The sequence below is a fragment of the Eutrigla gurnardus genome, assembly GCF_963514095.1.
Source record: "Eutrigla gurnardus genome assembly, chromosome: 6".
Lineage (NCBI taxonomy): Eukaryota > Metazoa > Chordata > Actinopteri > Perciformes > Triglidae > Eutrigla > Eutrigla gurnardus.
In genome coordinates this window covers 7,206,395-7,227,082 of record NC_139920.1, presented here as the reverse complement: position 1 = coordinate 7,227,082, position 20,688 = coordinate 7,206,395, and the positions used below count along the sequence as shown (strand labels likewise).

The window sequence follows — 20,688 nt, the reverse complement described above, 5'->3', positions numbered from 1 at the left end:
GCACTAGGTGGTGATAGAAGTGCAGCTTTCACCTGTGCATGAAGGCCATTTCCATCAACGTTGTATGATATCCAAGCCATCTTTGAGCAGATTGATGAGATGTTTTCTCCATCCATCCATCGTCTACCGCTTATCCTGTATTCAGGATTACGCCGGGCTGGAGCCGATCCAGGCTGTCATTGGGCTGAAGGGTACACCCTGGACAGGACGCCAGTCCATCACAGGGCTGACATGTAGAGACAAACAACCATTCACACTCACATTCACACCTATGGGCAATTTAGAGTCATCAATTTACCTATCCCCATCCTGCATGTCTTTGGACTGTGGGAGGAAGCTGAGCATGCAAAATATGGGAAACAGCAAGTGTTACGTCTGAGTAGGGTTTTGGTGTAGTAAACCCATTTAATTTATGCAAACGGTTGAACTGCATTTGTCCTTACAACACGTTCTGCAAAATTAAAAACATCAGAAACCTATGCCGACAGCATCACATTTAAATCGAGGTGGGAGGGGGAGATGCGTGCGCCGTACCTTGTGTTTATTTACGTCAACGTTTTGAAGATGCGTTACTAGACAAGCTCTCCTGAGAAGGGGAGAGAGTCACTGACACAGCAGAACATTCATCTGTCCAATAGAAATGCTTCAAACAACTTTTCTGGTTCTTTCTGTACTTCATACCACACTTTCTCAAAATCTCTGTCTATCCCTACGTTTACGTGCAAGGTGCAGTGTAATGACTGCTCCTGCATCCACTATGTATCACATGCTTTCTCTTTCTGTCTCTCTCTTCTCTGACTTACATTTCCACATCTCAAATGCCCCCCAGTCTGCACTGAATGGCACAATCTTTCTCTTCTTTCTCTTGGACAGAGTTGTGTATTGAGCTGCACAAGTTATCTCCATTTTCCTCAGTTGAACCTTCAACTGTCTTAATTGATTATTACTTAGACCGCAAAGCAAAGTTATTTATAAATGGTACGATCGCAGCATATTTTCACTCTCCTTTCTGTGCAGTTGGCACAAAATTGATGTCATGTAACAGTCCTTCTGGTCTATCAACTGAGTGAACGATAAGTCTAGTCTAGACAGGCCAAAAGTCGGGGCCTGAGATAAAGAAGTCAAAGTTTAAGCCGTCAAAACTTTTAAGCTTCGAGAGTCCAAGTCAGTTTGTCATGCGCGCTAAGAGTTTTACCTCTTTCTAAGTCATTTTGGGATCCACTACCTACAGTATGACGTCATCAATTGTTTTCAGCATGGATTGAATTGCTGCAATACATTTGGGAGGGAGGGATTTGCCCCTCTTGTGATCACATGTCCCAAATAGATTACTTCTTTTACAATTTGGAGTTTTTTTCCATGCTAGCCTTGTGTCTAACTTTTTAAGTAGCGCTAGTGTGTCAATTTGTTCTTTGTCACAAATCTTTTAACTAGGAAAATAGGTGTGCACACACATGGAACAATAATGCCTAATTTGAATAAAGATTCCAATATCATTTTTATACCATCGATGGCTTCTTGTTTGAGTGGGTATTGTTTAAGGCACGGCCTATAATAAAATTTGGGGTGCACTATCAATAGTGCGGCTCCTTTCATGAGTCCCACATCATATTTATGAGTGGCCCATAGTGAAGGAGGAACCTGGGACAGCGCAGGGTTTTCTATCCACTGGTATCAGTGAATACAAATCCGTGCTGTTCATGTACCTCCTAGAGCTCTGCTGTTCTTTACAGTACTGTTCTCGTTCCTGCGGCTTTCAACACTTTACCGCTAGCGCTATATTCCCCCCTAGGATCCCTTGCAGCAACCGGTCTGAAATCTATAAGGCCAAGACAACGCTGCAACCACGGCTCCCCGTTTCATTCTTCGCGCTTGTCTCCCCTTACAACAACGGTTGCCCATCCCTAGTTATCTGTCTCATTATTACCCGCTGTGCACGTCAATGAATTACCAGGATTCACCGGCGTATACTAACGAATAAATACAGGTTTAACTATGACACGTCTGTCAACAACTCTCCTTGGTTGTGAGAAATACGTATTCAACATTCTTTCGCTCTGACTCTGTAGGCTGTTTTAGACAATTTAAAGATTTCTCACCGCTTTCTGTTGTCCTTTCAACTGGATTGGATCGGCAATCGGGGCTCCGCTGGAGGGCAGCTTCTCACCCCTTGGGGAGGAATACGGCCTCCTGTCCATCCGACGGAGTCCAGATCACACGTCCAATCCCATCCTCGTCGCCAAGTTTGTGGTGGAAATCAGTTTATGATCACCTGATGAGAAATAAGAATACAACTCCTAACAGCGCTTTTAGTAATTTATTCTATAAAGAGTCCAAAACAGGCTAGCAGTCGCTACAGACAGACTGTAAACAGACAAAGTCTAATAAGTCAAAGCCCTCGCAAACAGGGTGTCCAAGCGGACCGCATCACCGACATACAGCTTCAGAGCAAACTATCTGGCCAGATAGGGGCAGACTCCTTAAGAGTCTGACCAAGTCTTCAGTCTTGAGAAGGGCTTTTTATACAGTTGTTTGTGATGTGTCATCAGAGAAGCATTGTTCCGTTGTTTGTGTAGACGGAGAACTTTGTCCAGAATGTGGTGTTTGAACCACTCATCAGTGTCCATAGATCCTTATTGACTTGCCAGCTGTGCTGGTGTCACAAGATGCATTCTACAACTCATGTAACACATGACATGACATAAGTGCAGAATACAGGTTACCTCATGACAGTTGGAATAGTATGAGTTAAAACTACTCAAACTACTATCCATCCATCCATCCATTTTCTACCGCTTATCCTGTATTTAGGGTCACGGGGGGGCTGGAGCCGATCCCAGCTGTCATTGGGCGAAGGCAGGGTACACCCTGGACAGGACGCCAGTCTATCACAGGGCCAACATGTAGAGACAAACAACCATTCACACTCACACCTACGGGCAATTTAGAGTCACCAATTAACCTATCCCCATCCTGCAAGTCTTTGGACTGTGGGAGGAAGCCGGAGAACCCGGAGAGAATCCACGCTTACACGGGGAGAACATGCAAACTCCACACAGAAGGAACCCGGGCCGACCCGGGAATCGAACCCAGGACCCTCTTGCTGTGAGGCGAGAGTGCTACCCACTACACCACCGTGCAGCCCACTCAAACTACTAATTATACTATAATGAACTACGAAATGAAAATTCCCATCACATTATCCTAATCTTTATTATTGGTGGAAATGCTTTAAAGCATTTCCAACCTATGTTATCCTAATCTTTATTATTGGTGGAAATGCTTTAAAGCATTTCCAACCTATGTTATCCTAATCTTTATTATTGGTGGAAATGCTTTCAAGCTAATACTTGTACTAATATTACTAGTACTAGTAGTACTTCTACTTCTACTACTACTAATACTACTAATACTTGTACTAATATTACTAGTACTACTGCTAATACTACTGCTACTAATAATACTACTTTTACTAATACTACTAGTATTACTGCTACTACTACTACTACTACTGATACTACTCCTACTACTTCTATTAGTACCCTACTAATACTACAAACAAAAAGAACATTCAAATATTAAAATGTTCAGCTCTTTAAGGACATTTCAACGTGTCTTCAACATTTTTTTCCCTTTCATATTCTTTTCAAATATTCAGGTTTTTCATATTTGTTCAGCTATTTAGCTTATTTCATACATTTGCAGATATTAAGCTTTGTTAATATTATTTTCAAATATTGAGCTTTTTTCATAATTTTGCACATTCAGCTTTTTCATACTTTTCACATATTCAGCTTTTTGAATATTCTCTTCAGCGATTCAGATTTTCAAACTTTTTGCATATTCAGCTTTTTTTAATATTCTCTTCAAATATTCAGCTTTTTCATACTTTTGCACTTATTCAGCTTTTTGAATATTCTCTTGAAATATTCAGCTTTTTAAATATTTTCTTCAAATATTCTGCTTTTTTAATATTTTCTTCAAATATTCAGCTTTGTTTTCAGTGTTGCTTCAGCATTAAAGCATTTCCACGTATTTCCGCAGTAAATACATTTTCTAGTTGCATTTAAATGTGCCTGGAACTGTGGAAACCTGTCTGTGAGGTCTTGGTGACATGTGCGCACTGTGCGCCGGTGAGCCAAACTTCCACTCTGCCAGCTATAATTCGCCTTGCGCCAAGAGTAGACCAGGTTGGAGCTGGCGGGTTTTCGGCGCGCCAAGCTGAATCTGTGATGCCTCCCCCTGCTGCGCCGCCACAACTATCTTGGCGCAGGCGATCCACCAAACTGCCAAACTGACCGTGCGCAAGGCTGCGCTGGTCGATGTGGTGGAAATCAGTAAAATTCCCATCACAGTCGAAACTTGCATTGCGCCGGCTCCGCCACCCTGCGCCACCCTACGCTGCGCCACGAAACTAGGGCCCATAATGTCATTCTTTTCTCGCAGCCCTGGGAGGAGAACACATTTCTGTATTCTTGCTGTGTATGTATCAGGCTTAAAGTGATGGTTTGGAGTGAAATGCACCCTAGGTAATTTCCACCATGACATCCAGCCAAACACCCCCTCGGAAGCATTTTTAGCGATGGTCAGCATTGGTCAAGATAGGGCGATAAGCCGAATGGCTTAGTACTGGCGTGATGGTGCATAGTGTATATTTCGTAAATTACCCCACTAATAATGCATGGAATGTTACCAAACTTCTCCAGTAGTACACATAGGGTCTCTACTCACAAAACGAGGCATTTTAAAGTTTGTAAGTACATAGGAGTTTATTTAAAGAACACTTGCCTGATAGCTTCTACTGCTAAAGCTACCGCTGTTGCGTAGACGGCACTTCCGTGTTTACCCAGCTTCTTCTTCTTCTTGGTGTTTAATGGCAGTCGGCGTTTACCCAGCTGTTTCCGTGATGTGTGTTTCACGCCAGAGTATGAAAAGGTTTCGCTGATTTTTTATAAATGCTTGTATTATCAGGTCAACACTTGTCGACCTGATAATAGAAGCATTTATAAAAAAAATTAAGCGAAACTGCCATTAAATGTACTGATGTACTTACAAACTTTAAAATGCCTCGTTTTGTGAGTACAGACCCTATGTGTACTACTGGAGAAGTTTGGTAACATTCCCTGCATTAATCGTGGGGAAATTCGGCTGATCGCCCTATCTTGACCAATGCTGACCATCGCTAAAAATGCTTCCGAGCAGGTATTTGGCTGGATGTCATGGTGGAAATTACCTAGGGTGCATTTTACTCCGAACCATCACTTTAAATAACAGGCAAGTCACGGAGAAAGTCAGGAAATGGAAATGAAAATGGTCACTCATCTACAGCAATAATGAGTTATGCTGTGGCTTTGTACCAGCTCTTCACAGGGAACATCTTCAGGGTATCTTTTCAGAGATTGTAGGAATTTTTTACACAGAAAGCACCGTAACGGTGTCTCTTTTTACGAAAGCTTTGCAGAACCAGAGAGGCTGTGACGGAAAAGTTTTACAAACAGGATCTACAACCAAATAAATAAAAACAAGGTTAAGTAATAATGAATAACGTTCGCATACTGCATATAACCAGGATCTGTATTAAGAATCCTACTCACCACCAAAGTCATAACAACATTATAACATATTAACAAACAAAATAATTAAAACTAGAAAAGTAATCATACTAATAACCGAAATATTTCCAAATAAATTAGTAATCCTGGGAACGTGATATAATTTGATAGCACTTATTTGAATTATTTTGTAAAATATCTATTATAATATCAAAATACACTTTTACTTTTCTGAATTGACTCTTCTTCCTCGTACCTCTCACACTTTTTAATGACATGCTCTATTGTCTCTTCTTGTCCACAGGCTTCACTTCTGCCTGTATTGTGCTTGCCTATATAAAAAGTGTGCTGTTCAGACCAGTGTGTCCAGATTTGATTCTTGATATTACCGTCTCCTCATTGTGCCACTTTCCTTTGGACTGTGTAGAATCACCATCCTCTCCGCTCTTCCTCTCATTGTGTTTGCCATCTTTCCTTTAGTCTTTGCTTAATAATGCCTTTGATTTACCTATGTTTATAATGCAATCAATCTTTCTTCTTTTTGTTACCTTATCTGCCATTTCCTTCCCTCTGATGCGTGCTGGCACCCATACAACTTACTGTTAGCCATTATCATCTGAATTCTGCATGGCTGTGTCATAAACTGTTTGAATCTTAACAAATAGCTGTCCTTGATGGCCTGGTGTCCTCGACCCTCTGTACCGCTAACAGAATTGCAATTATTTCTCCTGTGTAAACTGAGACTTTGTTCCTCTTCCCTACTATGATGAGAAGTTATTGTTCAGTAAATGCTACTCCTACTTTATCTACGGAGTCTGTATAAATGTGGACAAAGCTGTAGTATGTGTCAGTGTATTTCTGTATAACGAAAGACTTACATTTTTTATCCTTGTTTTTCTGTTGTAAAATTGTAAACATCTACTTTTGCATCTGGAAATATCCAAGGTGGAATTGCTGCTGGAGTTGTTTTTATTGCACCTTCACATATTCTCAATGCCTGATCATGAAAAGTGTCTATTTTTTAAAAGGAAGTATATGCTGCTGAACATGGGCGTCGCTAGACACCTTTTACTGGGGCAAGTGCCCCAGTATTGATCTGCCGTGCCCCAGTAAAATCTCCCGTTCGAGTTTTAACGAGCTACTATATTTGGCAGTGGATTCATTTATATTGATAATAACGGTAAAAGAATGGATTTTCTTTTTCATCCACAATCACAAACCATCGCAGTTTAACCCAAAATACTAGCTGAGGCGCGCACCTTGTGGTCCGGGTCCGGCACGCACATTACGTCCGTGCATGGCAGTGTGCATGTCGCAGCCGGTGCACCGCTGTTTTTTGTGATTTTAGTAATAGGGGGCCTGTGCCCCAGTAGAGCTTTATGTCTAGCAACGCCCCTGCTGCTGGCCCGTATGTAACCCACATTCAAAACTACGATGCAAATAAAAGTTTAAAATGTATAAATAGTCCTTAAAATGCATAAATATGTTTAAATGGTTAAAATGTGTACATTTAATTGAGAGTCACATAAAAACGTTTTAAAAACACTTTTTGGGGAAAAATGAAGTCTGCCTACAAAAAAATGGCTGTGACGCTCCCCCTTGGAGCCTCGATGCACGTTGTTACCATAGCCAGGCTGAGGAAGAACAACAAGGTCGTGAACAGTTGGTGGCGCTAATACCCGGATGAGGAATTGACTTACATTTTAATAAGATGAAGAAGAAGAGGCAGCACTGTCATGGATACAAGGGACGCTCGAGTTGTTTCTGTGCTCAAAGTGGCCACTGTGTAAGCCCAGAAGTTGATTAAGAGCCCTTTATGTAGCGTTGCGTTACCGTAAATGGTGTGGACTTGAAGCGGGCTTTCAAGGGCCTCGGAGCGCATCAAACGTAGTTAACCTAGCTTGGCTAGCTAACGCTAACTCAACTGTCTCTAAAGCAGGATGAAGCGGTCCCAAGCTGGGTGAGCTAGCGACACTGTAACAATAACATGTTAACGTGTAGCATTAACACGGTGTATTAAGTAATAGTCAGGCAGTGTCAGGAAGAGTGTCGGTTTAAAGATGTGGAACCGAGGCGGTCGAAGTTCCGCTCTCGACCGAGCTCAAGCGCTGCTGGCCGCCAAGAGGACCAGCAGAGGAGACGTTGAGTCCGTGCGCAGGTCTGCGGGTCACACAGTGAGTTTCAAGCCTCAAGAAGGTTACTCTGGGCAGCAAGACTGGGATGTTTGTATGTACAACACCAGAAACACATATTTCTGGTTTTCTTTTCAGGGTGCTGTGGGTGGATCTGTGAAAACCAGTTCTGCTTCCCCAAATACACATCCTATATTCTCGGATCTGAGTGACCTGTCGTCGGTCAGCGCAGCTCCTGAGCATGGAGCTGGCACCATGCTGGGCTCTGCTGCTGCTGCTGCTGCTGGGATGACCACGGTAAACTACTGTAGAAGCTATTGCTAACAGATGCTGCTGTATTGCTGTGGACATGTTAACGCAGTGTGACTTCAAAAACGTCTACAGTGGGACATTTGTAAGTCTAGCTTGACAACAAGCCTCCGCTTTATGCTTTCTTCTGCCAGGTTCCCAGACCTCAGAGCTCTCTGGGTGGAGGAGGGGGCAGGTTCTTGAAGAAGGCTCCACTGCCTTTGACCAACAGCAGTCAGTCCCCCGTCAGCAATAGCCAACCACAGCAGGTGCCTGAACACAGGTACGGTTCTGTGTATGTAAGGTAAATAAATACTTGATTGAACACTAGATTGGAGTGAGTCATTTTCTACCACCTTAGCCATGATTCTGTTTCTTAATATTTCCAGTTCTTTGCCACTGAAAAGCAAGTCTAATTCTCCTCTTTCATCCCTCTCACTGCCTCTGCTCAGAAATGTGTCATCTTCCCAGCGAGGCTCCCAGACTGCTGCTTTGAGTAGACTGGCTCAAATTGAGAGCTGCCTCCACAGCCGCAAACAGGTTCAGGAACAGGCCAGATGGGGGCCAAAACCTGCTGAAAATCTAACCTCAGATGTGGGAATCTCACCAACAGCAGCCTCCCGGTCCCTGGAGGACTCTGTGCAACTGTCAGCGCAGTCCTGCAGTGACCAGAGCCTGAAGGGAAAACGTTTCCTCAAGAAAAAGACGGCTGTACTTGTTAACAACAGTAATACTGTCAGGTCCGGGTCCAGAGCTGCTGATGCTGCAGAGCCTTCGGTGCATTTGGAGACTGAACCATTTAGAGTAGTGAGTGGTGTGAGTCTGGAGAGTGATGAAGAGGACATGAGGAAACTGCTTGGAGACTCATTGGAGTCAGTGGACAACAGCTTGGTAATACCAGGGAGACCCTCTTCCATTAGAACAGCAGACAAGGTACATTTCAACTTTAAACCCTGGCCTGTTTTTGTTTGGTTTCAGTCCTTTTATTTATCTATCACTACATTTCTGAGGCATTCTATATATTGTTATTATCAAGATATTTTAGGATAACACCCTCAGTCCACATGTCAACAGTCCTGTACAGGTTCTAGGACAGTTTTTCTGGAAAAAAAAAGTTTTAAAGTTTTTAAATTTTTAATTCAGAAATACTTCCCTGTTGATCACAAATCAATGGAAATGTGCCTTTTGACATGGCTCATAAATAGAAGCAAACAGTCAACACAAATGTACAGAAACACTGTGGTTTACAGTTTTCTTTAAACAATACTATGCTTTCCTCCCACAGATGTTGAGCAAAAGCAGTCAGAAGATCCACTCCTCACCTCCTCCCACTCCTGTCCGTCCCTCAACATCCTCCAGTACTGCACCTCCTCACCGCAGTTCTCCTTTTAGATTCACTGGTCAAGCTCAGGCCCACTTTAGCCCCTCAGTGCTCTCCCCATCCCCCTCTCCTCCCTGTGTCTCCCCATTTCCTCCAGGGAGAGAGAACTCCCCTCACAGGCCGGGTAGTCCACAGCGTTCCCTCTCCTCCATGTCAGGCCTGGGTGAGGTGCTTTCTCTGGAGGAGCTCTTCTCTGTCAGGCCCGACTCTGAAGATCCACACAGTGAGATGAGTGCAGTTTCCTCTGAAGGTGAGAAAAGTTCATCAAGGTATCGAATGCATCAGGAAAGATGGAGGTTAGTGTTGTTATTACGAAGATCAAAAGTCAACCTGGCTTCAGGACAACAGTGTTTTCCTCTGTATGTACCAGTTATACTGTACCGATGTCTCATAATGGTTGCTACAGACGTCCCAATGCACAGGCTGTCATCTTACAAGAGAGGAAACATGTTGATTTTGTTCATTAATCATGTTTTATTCTTCGTTCCTTATCTCATGCATCCTAGATGGACAACAAGGTACATAAATCATCCCTTTATGAGTGACTGTGCAGGGCATCACACGTTATGACAAGCTTTCTTTTCATAGGCACAGTGTTGTGCTTTCATGGGGGAAGTTATGCCGGTATCATAATATGCTGTGACATGCACCACTTTTGAACATGAAAGTGTGTCATGAGATTTTAATGCAGCAGTTTGGAATAACATTAACTTTGTGGTTTTGGTCTCCAAAATCTTTTATATTGCATGCTTTTTATATGGCATGCATAGTGTGTGTTGATAAGAGTTCTGTGGATATAAATCATGTCTGTTATGATCTTGTTTTTGCAGACTTCAAGATAAATGTGATGACGTTAGACGACCTTGTCCCTGCTGCCTTTGGAGTTACTGAGGAAACACAAGAAAAGGAGGTGGGTAATGACAGAAATGAATTAAATAAGGAAAAATAAGGTTACAAAATGCTTGTTTGTAATATGTAGTGCAATGTGGTATGTACTTTATTACATTTACGTATTACATTAAGCTAAAAGAGTGAAGAAATTTTGATGTAGGTTTGGCCATTATTTCTGTCCATTATGAAATCATTTTACACACTAGCAAAAGCAACAGATGTATTCAAACCTGCAGAAGGCAGTTTGGATTAATTACCTAAATATGAATAAAAAATGAACATACCCAAAGGCCTGTTACAATTCAATCAGCTATATTGAAAATATGATCATTTATGTTATGATCATTTATGAGAATGACAGTCTGGGTTCTCAAATACGGAATTTTAAGGGGCTGAACTCGACAGTTTATAGCTAACCTTCCATTAATGCATTAATTTAGAACAAACAAACAAAATCAATACAATACTTATAAACAATGACTTGGAAAAGTGGGATATTTTTTTCTTTGTGTGGTGGAAATTCTACAAGCAGTGCAAAATGAAATGCAACGTATGAAAGTAAGTAATGTATACTGTCAAGTTGAATTTCTGAATGAGATAATTGAAAGATGTTAAAAGGCATATGAGCCCGCTAGACGCTCCACATCCCAACCCCCCTGTTCTGACACAGAGGGGGCGGGGTCGACATGGTACACGCTACACTGGTTGTATATGGAGAATGATACCAGTAGGACAATATTTCAAATGCCATTCTTATACATCTGCTAATTGAGAAATTGTTTAATAAATAAGAGTAAAATTGAGTTTTCTTTGTTATTGGGGATCTCGTGAAGGACTCCATAGGCTGATATGTTTGCTTTCTTCCTGCTGCCTAAACAGAGAGTCAAACACAGCGTCCCTCTTCCTGGATCCCCTAACGGGCATCAACAGCCTCCACGATTGAAGGAGAAGCAAGAAGAGCAGGAGGCAGCGTTGGACTACCAAAGTGACTTTGAGAGTGAGACAGAGCCAGATTACAGCGTCAGCCAGGTTTCAGAGCACTTGCAAGGAGACGAAGAGGAAGAGGTGGTATCGGAGGTCAGACAGGAGGCTTCAGATTCAGACTTGTCCTGTGAGAGGACAGAAGGAGATTACTCGAGCGCTTTCTCAGACGCAAGTCGCTCCTGCACCTCACGGACCTCAGGTCACAGTCAAAGACTCGGCAGAAGTGGGGACTCCAGATCCTCCAGATCCTCCAGATCCTCTGTGCCACAAGCAGGCAGCTGGACTTCATCTTGCCAGTCAAGAAGGCGTGCTTCAACTAGAAAGGTTTTAAAAGAGGCAGCAATACAGACTCAGCCTGATCCCCTGGCTTACACGTGGCCTGCAGGTTAGTCTGCCACACACTGTAACATCACTTCACTGTAGTTCCCAGGATTCATTTGACAATGAGGTATGGAAATGTTACCTCTGGCTCTCCTCCCTCTGAAGGTATGGCTACTTTGGGTCCTGCACTGAGCATGACGTACATGCATGACGTGGGGGCTCATACTCTCAGTGCAGAAATAGTGGAAGGTAAGAGACCAAACGGAACAAAATACAACATAAATACAGTCTGAAAGCACACTGAGGAAGCTTACTTCTGAACCACTAGTACTCGTACAGGTTACTGTATGTAGGATGATGGTTGAATTTTTCTGTTTCAGTGAAAGTGTTCCTTTTAAAAGTTCTATATTTTGCTATGATGTACACATAGTATAAAAGCTGACAGGGGGTGTTGCTGAAGATGCTCTTCTTTTCATCTCACACTGGTCGAACCAATAGTGGCAGTCCTTCAAGTTTTGCCTTTATTGTCCCCTCGGGGAAATACATTTTCACACCACCACCGTATCCATCCAACAGCCAACACCATACACACCAGTGGGGTGAAGTGGGTATTTAGTGGATTAAACCCTGTTCATGCACTTTGTTATTTGGTTCTGATTCTCCTGTGTTTGTGTGTCCCGTGTCCCTCCCTCAGCTCTCAGCACCTCCAACCCAGCTGTGTTCGCGCTCAATGAAATGTTGAAACAGCAACTTGCCATGACGAGGCGGTTCATCGAAAGCAGCCGACATCTTCACTCCAGCCTGGTGCAGAGCCTGGGACCCCCCAGCTACAGATACACCACGCTGGAGGACACCAAGGAGGTCAGGCATCATGCTAGTGTATAAAGTTTGAACCAGAAATGAAACAGCCAAAGCCTCAATTTTTAAATGCTCATATATTTCTTCACCATATTTATGGCTGCATAATGAGACATTTACCGCACACAGCTTTCCTGTATTTACTGACTTTGATATAGCTGTCCATCATTCTGTGTAGAGGCAAATGAGTCCGTACACCGAGACTGAAAGTAAAATGTACATTCATCTTTTAAAGTTGCTTTACTTTCCTAATTCTACACTGCATTAAAGAGATTAAAATGTGGTTTTCTGAAACGTTTGACGACAGCATTTCAACATTCTCCCCACAGTACATTCGCAAGCACAGACCTCCCAAACTGACAATGGAGGAAGCCTTAGAAGAGGTGCTGCAGGAGATGAGACAGCCATCATATCTGACCACTGGTGTGAATGTCCCAGATTACTGAGCAACAAACATTTGCCATGTCCTTTTTATTAAAGATTAAATAAATTATATTTTTTTACTATGGAAAGACTTATGTGTTTTTTGGTTATGACTAATAAACATGCCATGAACATTTGAATGATTGTGTAACCACTTCACCTTGCCACCAGGGGACGGGGAACAAAGCAGTTTACCTGTGCTCTCTTCAAAGCCACCTCTGGTGTTTTTAAGGGTTCGTTTGGTTTCACCAAAGTCTGAAAGAAATGCAAATAAACGAACTCATCGAGTCAGCTGCAGACCAGCAACTATCGTGTTCTGCAAGGATTTTTTTTAGGTAGCTAAAATTAGAATTAAAAGCTAGAATAGCTCAAATTAAAAGAAAAAAGTCTTCTGTATTTTAAAGTAACTTGAGTGACTCAAGATGTGTATCTGGCATTGTGAGTCAAAAAAGAATACCTGAAATTATATTTTTCTCGTCTCGTGTTCTAAAATCAGATTCACATTAATTATACAGATAGTTGGGAACCTTCCTGCCTGAAGCACCTCCTCCTCCGGTGCCCTTAGGTCAGCTGCAAGGTCATCAGTCGGTACCACAGATTTACGAAGTTACACCCCTTTAAGGCAGGGACGGCTTGTGATTACACAAAACAAGCGTCACCATCTCCATTACAGTATTAAACATACCGTTTTTAACTCCACATTTATAGTCTTCAGCATAACGCTGCCAGAGTTCATTCATAAATAATCAACTGATGAAACAAAGACGCCTGCAAGTGAAGTAACAAAATGTTTATTTAAAAAATAACAGGTACTAAGCATGTGTTTATACCAGATTGTACAGTCATCATCACCAACAATAACTTGAATGTTCTAATGATAAGAGCAGGATCTGACATAATCTAAAGAAAAACTCCAGTAACATTTATTAGTGGAGGGTGATGTGGTGTTGTTGAAGGCACAGATTCAGGTTCTTGTGTGAGTCATCAGTATGCGTCATTGAAGGGGTAGTGAGGATGTCCTGCATCCCTGGGAACACGTTGTCCTTCCACCTGAAACAACCAAATCAAAGTTCATACATCTCACTCTGCAAATATGTTCACCTGTTAAACGTGGCAGTTTCTCAAATCCAGTCTAGTGCTTTTCCATTAATCACGTGTATTTTATTACATTAACGTGGTGCTCAGATGTATTCTTACAGAAAAGAAGATACTTTATTAATTCCCTTTTGTGAAAATATTGCATATTGGACAATTTTGGACTTTTTCAGCTGCAACCCGGTGATGTGAAACAGACTTGGAGCAAATGAAAAAATAGCATTATTTTAAAAACCTAACTCAGAGCAGTATGAAGGTTTCATTATAATCACCCACAGCATACATTAGAGTACCGGTATGCATACAGGTTACACACCATAACAATACATATAGGCAACACAACACAACTGACATCACAATATACACTCATGTGGCTAATTATACTCAGATAACAATATGATAAGTCTATCAATTGACACCAGTCTGGATTATGACTTTACTGTCTTCTTGTTTGTGTAATATCTCCATCTCTGCCTGGTCAGCCAGCGGTGCCTGTGTACGCGCTGATCTCTAATCTTCAAAATATGCTCCAGAGCAAGTTATGTGTGCAACATGAGTTACCATGGTGATCTGCCCTGATAAGACATGAACCACCGTCATGACTGAAAACTCACTCACCCCTGACTGCAGCGTCACAGTGCAGGGCTCTCGACTCGCTTTGTCCCGATCACAGGCGACAAGACAGTGTAGTTTCTCTTACAATTAATGAGCTGATCGACCATTAAGTTTTCCATTACGCTGGAAAAATTAAACATAACATTATCAATACCATGATCCCGTACATAAAGTCCACTTACTTGGATCATTGGTACAATGTAGCGCCAGCCTTTGTTTAGGGCTGTAATACTTTTCATTTCCTCTGGGTCGAGCGTGAATTCAAACACCTGACGACAACGACAAAAACAATGTTATAAACACCTCACAACCCGCATAACAAAACTAGATATATTACACATGTGCAGAGTGTTTGCATAATAAGCTTTGAAGTACTTGCAGGCAAAAATGGGATCTTTATGAAATATTCTAAATTCAAGAAAATCTCATTAAGCCAATTTAAAAAAAGCCTTGTGTTTTGGAAATAAATTGCTCCAGTGAAATTTACCTGAATGTTCTCTTTGATACGGGACTCTGTCACACTCTTGGGGATTGTCACCACTCCTCGTTGTGTCTGCCACCTGCCAACACAACACACCTGCTCAAATGTACCATCACTGGTCAGGATTTTATAGCCTCCAATAACAACAACAGAATTGATATAAATAACATTTCAAACTTAAATGCTACATGGAAAATGTTTTAAAATCCTAAATACAGAAGCAAACCTTTTCAATGCAAACCAACGTTTGACTGCATTAAAGTGCAGATGGATGTATCGTGATCACCAACATGTGAGAGCCTAACCACTGGATTTAGACTGTTTCTATTGTTTTAATCTTAAAAAAAAAAATGTTTTAATTTGAAGATATCTAATATTTAAAGTGGCCCGTGAAAAAGTGTGTTGCAAAAAAAAAAAAAAAAAAAAAAAAGTACATTCAATTGATTGTTCCTAAATCCTGGTTTATGGTTTGGCGTAGCATAATTTAGTTTTGTGTGAAACTGGATTTCGAGCGAGTATGTGCAGTAGTTTTACTCCTTACCCAGTGAGGTTGAAAGGAGAGTTACATTCAAGTACAAGAGTTATGTTTCTACCTATAAATAAACTAGTGAAGCTAACATTAGTAGTAGCTAATGTTACAGCCTTACAGTGCATCAACACCTCTATGCTACGCTAGCTATTGAATGTGAACACAGTCTCTAAGAGTTAATAAAATAAAGGCTCTCTACAGATAGACCTTTTTGTTTACGTTCGGGTATTTCCTAAGAGACGCCCAAAACCAGTTTTCAAAGCAAAACAGATTTGGCGGGAGCGATATAGTTGCCGTTTCTGGTTAAATAAAAAGGAGCCCGTTTATTTACACTGATCAGGATCATTCAGCGTAAGATGCTGTCGTTATCTTTTTAACCCGTTTGCTGCTGAATCAGTTTGAGATCCTTCAAATGCATATTGCAGACCATTCTGTGTGCTGCTCTCTGACACCCCTTTCTGGTTTTCCAAAATCATATAATATTTGTGCAGGGAGAGGGGTTACAACAGCATGGGCTCCATGGTAGCTTGATGTGGAGGCGGGGCTTAGCAAAGTGTCAACTACATGCTAGGGTACAATCTCATCAGTTAAATAAAGAGTAAAATCACCTGAGGATAATCTGAGCTGGGGACTTTTTATATTTCTCAGCAAGGGCGGCCATCACAGGCTCGTTAAGCAGAACAGGCTCATCTGGGTGTTTCCAGGCCCGGTCAGGTGAGCCCAGAGGGCTGTAGGCCGTCATCACCAGGCCCCGGTCCCGACAGTGGGCCAGCAGCTCTACCTGGGCCAGGTAGGGGTGGCTCTCTACCTGCCCAACCAAACACAACGACACCAGTGTCATCCATGTTACAGGAGGTGTTTATAAAGGCATCATCACAAACGTCCTGTACCTGTAGGACGGTGGGTTTGATGCTGGCGACTGACAGAATGTCATCGATCTGCCGACTGTTGAAGTTGGACAGGCCGATAGATCTGACGAGACCCTTCTCCACCAGCTTCTCCATGGAAGCCCAGGTCAGCTTGTAGTCTATGTCGTCATACAGCAAGGTGCCGTCCTCCTTTTTGGGGAAAGGATCATCCCCTTGTCTAGGAGATAAAGAAGGATTAAAAGCAACTAAGAACAGACTGAACTGTAGTTTTCCTTACAAATAAAAGTAAAAAAATACTTTCAAAATGAGTTGTCTTGAGAAAGTATAGCAAGTTGAGAAACTTGTTATGTCAAGGAAACAAAAAACTATCTCAGGATAGTTAATCATCTCATTATTAGAGTTGGTGGAGGATGAGCTCACTTAAAGGCGTAGGGCCAGTGGATGAGGAAGAGGTCCAGGTACTCCAGCTTCAGGTCCTTCAGGGTCTTCAGGAGGGCCGGCTCCACGTCCTCTTGGTGATGTCGGGTGTTCCACAGCTTGGACGTGATGAACACGTCCTCTCGTCTCAGGGCCTGGTTTACAGACAGCATGTCAGATATCGTTTCATATACTTTGAGCTTCTAATGCAATGTGTGGAAGCAGTTTTACCTTCCCGGGGCTGAACGTCTCCTGTAAGGCTTCTCCAATCTCAACCTCATTGCCGTAGATGGCTGCACAGTCAATATGGCGATACCCAGCCTCCAATGCCCAAATAACAGCTTGTTTGACCTGTGAAGGGGGAAAACAGGACAGCTGTTGGCAAATGGTATTGTATAGTTACACATGTATCTGTAATTATGTTTTGGCCAATTAGGGGGAGCAGAAATGATACAGCAAACTTGTTGGTAAAGAGTTGCCGATGTAAACATCGAGCGGTTACAGGGCAATGTTAGCATTTCAGCTGTTTTGTCTCCACCAATACCTGAGGCAATATCTGGCTCTATATTTGTTACTTTCACCTGCTAATTGCAAAGTAAGGAGGTTGAGGGTATAAAACATTTGTTTGATCCCGTTTGAATTGTACCATGAATAACACGTTTGTCAATTTAAAAGTTAGTTTTGCAAGTCAAGAAAGCCACACTTTGCCATAGCATCATTTATCACTCTGTGAACTACGCCTCACGCAAAAGCTAGCTAACGTGGCTTCATAGAGAGACGCCACTTTAAGGTATTTTTATACATTATATCCCTACTACAAAATGCAACTTTCTTGACGTGTAAAACTATCTTTTAAATCGAGAGACGACATGTGTAACTCATACCACATCAGGATCAAAAAGGTATTTGTCTCATGCCATTGACTGCCGAACATTATTTGAGAAAAGGTGGGGGGGGGGGGGGGGGTCTCCTGGAAGGGGGCACTGACGAGACTGAAGCAAAAACAGTGAGTTGAGAGTAAATATGCTCTGTTGAGCTGACAGGAGCTGGTGAGAATTCTCTCTGGGTTCATGAGAAACACGTTTCACTTTCATTCATTTGATTTAAGATTTATTAGTGCAGCTTTAATGTATAACAGTACAGATAGACTTCTGCATTTGAACAGAGGCTGGGGAGGAGTGGAACTCAATGGGCAGAGACACAGAGCAGCTGTTTTATGCAATTCATCTGTAATAGAGAAATCAGATTAAGAAGCCTGCTTTTAAAACCAAAGCAAGAGGATATAAGTGCAGCCTCTACCTTCCCGGGCTCGCTCTTCCATGTGCCCAGTCCGAGGAGGGGCATCTTCCTCCCCGTGTTGAGAACTGCAAAGTCATTCATGCCTCTCAGAAGCACCTTGAAAGGAGAGCATGATTCAGTCAGTGAGCGGAGCTGCTTGCTTACTCGGATGTTTAAAGCTGCAGTAACAACAATTGTATGCCCCTCTCATTCGCTTCTAATTATACTGCAAGTCTGCGACACAGGATATATTTATTTTCCACTGTTTCCCAAACTGTAACAGAGACATGCAACAAGCAAACAGGCCGCCATGGGAGTAACTGGCTGTGAAGTAAAAGATCACTGGGAAGAGAAGTTCCACACAAGCAGTTTGTCAAGCTAGACGAGACAGAAAATGAAATTAATACATACAAGTATTGTGCCACAATAGAACATATTGACTGTCAGTACAATTGCGTTGCTGTGAGGAGACAGTAGCTTGAGATGCTGATGACGACATCAATCTATCTAGTGTCCACCTCTTGCACATCTACTGGGCAACATTAACAAGTGGAGAGGTTTTGCACAGTCACTTAGTTTGAGACAAAACAGGCCTGACTGTCAAAGGAAGGGGAAGAAGTGCCAACCTACATTTCCCTCAAGAGTCCACAGACTTAACTTTGTAACCTGATAACAATCTCCAGGATGCTCTAATGGAGACATCGATTACATGCAATTACTTAAATGAAGATAAGGCATTAGTGGCAACTGGGCACTTCGATAAGAATCAAACCCAAAGTGATGCAAAGCACCAGTTCATTGTGAAATAGCTGAAGAAACTATTTCCAGAGATGTGGAGGTCTGTCTGTCTGCATGTCTGCGTGCATGGCTGTCTGTCTACACGTATGTCCGTCTGTCTGTTTCCTGGAGAGTCACGCGCGACAGCCACACCTCGGCGGTTGACCTCGCGCCGCTCAGTCACCCAGCAGCTCTGACACCCAAAAACGTGAGAAACTGCGAAACGTGAACGCTCAACGTTCACTCGCAACGTTAGCAGCCTGCGCTAGTAAGCACGGGTGATGCTGTCTGTGGAAATGAAGTACCAACATTGAACGACGGGCTCACTCTGTGGTCACTGTGTCGCGTGACTGAGCTGGGAAAACAAAACCAACGGCCCGTTAAAACCCAGTCACCTCTCCGGCTAGTTAAATAACAGCTAGCTTAGCTTTAGCTTCTCCTGGGACACATCCTCGCACCACACTGTGCGTCACTAACCGGCGTTCAAAGTTACCGACCGACTCACCCGCTTGTATCCAAAACACAAACGACGTAGCAACATCTGTTTAAGGACCTCTGACATGTGACTGCATGAGCGGTTCCGCTCGGCTGGGACAGGACACGCAGGTGAGCAGCGGCTCTCTGCTCACGGACTTACTGTTTCAAGGCTGTAAACGCTGCGGCTTCAAACAAGGACCTCTTCTCGTAGTAGTCGTCGTCGTCCTACTCCTCAGCAGGACAAGTGTGCAAGAGAGTGCTGTTTTCTGCCAAATGTTCAAAAACACCACCTCATCTTTTCTGACGTTTCCCTTTCCGGGATGCGGATTCCTCTATTTCCGGTGAAAACACTCGCCGGGCGTCACGAGGAGATAATAGAGATGCTTGAAATCTGGAGACACTGCTGCTTCTATTAACGTGGCCGGTGATATTACAATCATTGGTCTCAACTCAACACCAATACAAGATATTATATAATACAAAGCCCAGCTTGAAAAGTTATGACCAGACAAGAATTTGAAAAATTAGGTTGATGAAGATCAATATACTGTTTTGTAATACTAATTTATGGGAGAAATAATCGATTCTATGATGCATTGTGATGCTTTGAACGATTCTGCTATCGATTTTTTTTTTTTGCAGTCTTTCCCCATTTTATATAAGTAATGAAGCACATTACATATTACAACTGTATCATGCAAATAGGAATTTGTTTGAAAGATTTGAAAGAACAATTCTCATTATATTTAAATCCAAAATAAAGATGCATCGTAAAAAGAAATCGAAAGAAAGAAAATATATCACGATGGTGTGAAATGTGCTGGTTGTTGTTGTTTTGGATTTGTGGTACAATATGAAGTTCACTACTCGGCTAAAGCACCACCAATACAATCAGTCTTTGTTCCTTTCTGAGTCAAATTACTATTCAATCCAACCATATAATTGTCAGTGCATGTCTTAACCCAATAGTCTTTTCATTCGGTAAATCCATCACAGTGTGACACTCAAACATACTGGATTCCCTTTACATTTGGTCAAGCAACAAATCTTTTTTTATTGTGTCACAGATGAGATACATATCTGTTTTTAGTGAGCATCCGTGAACAACATTTAAATATCTTAACCCTTAAGAAGTACCACAGAGTGCAGTTTTCACAAAACACTTTAAATATCCTGGAAAGTACAGCCTCATCCTTGACTTTAACTCATGAAGTCCCTAAAGTGCCACATAAATGCACATTTGACAGGATTAGCTTATTTCAAAAAGCTTGTTTCCACATCTAACAAATCTTATACTTTTTATTACCACATTATATTCAA

General features: G+C 42.2%; 2 protein-coding genes across 3 annotated transcripts; one reads left to right on the top strand and one right to left on the bottom strand.

Annotated features, from left to right (window-relative positions):
- Positions 1-7,274: 7,274 nt before the first annotated feature.
- Positions 7,275-12,894, top strand: cUnh19orf44 (chromosome Un C19orf44 homolog). The gene is made up of 10 exons (XM_084010893.1): positions 7,275-7,726; positions 7,823-7,981; positions 8,128-8,255; positions 8,425-8,905; positions 9,258-9,603; positions 10,184-10,263; positions 11,124-11,613; positions 11,715-11,798; positions 12,244-12,410; positions 12,737-12,894. The coding sequence occupies exons 1-10, from the start codon at positions 7,613-7,615 to the stop codon at positions 12,851-12,853; spliced, it is 2,166 nt and encodes a 721-aa protein (XP_083867019.1). The 5' UTR covers positions 7,275-7,612; the 3' UTR covers positions 12,854-12,894.
- Positions 12,895-13,605: 711 nt separating this feature from the next.
- akr1a1b (aldo-keto reductase family 1, member A1b (aldehyde reductase)) lies at positions 13,606-19,686 on the bottom strand. 2 transcript variants are annotated; one of them, XM_084010703.1, is made up of 9 exons: positions 19,529-19,686; positions 18,136-18,231; positions 17,068-17,187; positions 16,840-16,991; positions 16,441-16,636; positions 16,159-16,358; positions 15,028-15,100; positions 14,723-14,809; positions 13,606-13,880 (listed from the first exon to the last, which is right to left on the bottom strand). In XM_084010703.1, the coding sequence occupies exons 2-9, from the start codon at positions 18,214-18,216 to the stop codon at positions 13,815-13,817; spliced, it is 975 nt and encodes a 324-aa protein (XP_083866829.1). In that variant the 5' UTR covers positions 18,217-18,231; positions 19,529-19,686; the 3' UTR covers positions 13,606-13,814. The 2 variants fall into 2 exon arrangements, with proteins under 2 accessions (XP_083866829.1, XP_083866828.1); XM_084010702.1 differs by lacking the exon at positions 19,529-19,686 and adding an exon at positions 19,397-19,447.
- Between the last annotated feature and the right edge of the window lie 1,002 nt (positions 19,687-20,688).

Bases quoted from the DNA above. Each gene is read 5' to 3' on its own strand.
- cUnh19orf44 (XM_084010893.1), top strand. From the start codon at position 7,613: ATGTGGAACCGAGGCGGTCGAAGTTCCGCTCTCGACCGAGCTCAAGCG. The intron at 7,727-7,822 runs GTGAGTTTCAAG...TTTTCTTTTCAG, and splicing joins GCAGGTCTGCGGGTCACACA to GGTGCTGTGGGTGGATCTGT. The intron at 7,982-8,127 runs GTAAACTACTGT...TTCTTCTGCCAG, and splicing joins CTGCTGCTGGGATGACCACG to GTTCCCAGACCTCAGAGCTC.
- akr1a1b (XM_084010702.1), bottom strand. From the start codon at position 19,432: ATGTTGCTACGTCGTTTGTGTTTTGGATACAAGCGG. The intron at 18,232-19,396 runs GTGAGTCGGTCG...TCTCCTTTCAAG, and splicing joins TGTGTTTTGGATACAAGCGG to GTGCTTCTGAGAGGCATGAA. The intron at 13,881-14,722 runs GTAAGTGGACTT...TGGTTGTTTCAG, and splicing joins ACATTGTACCAATGATCCAA to GTGGAAGGACAACGTGTTCC.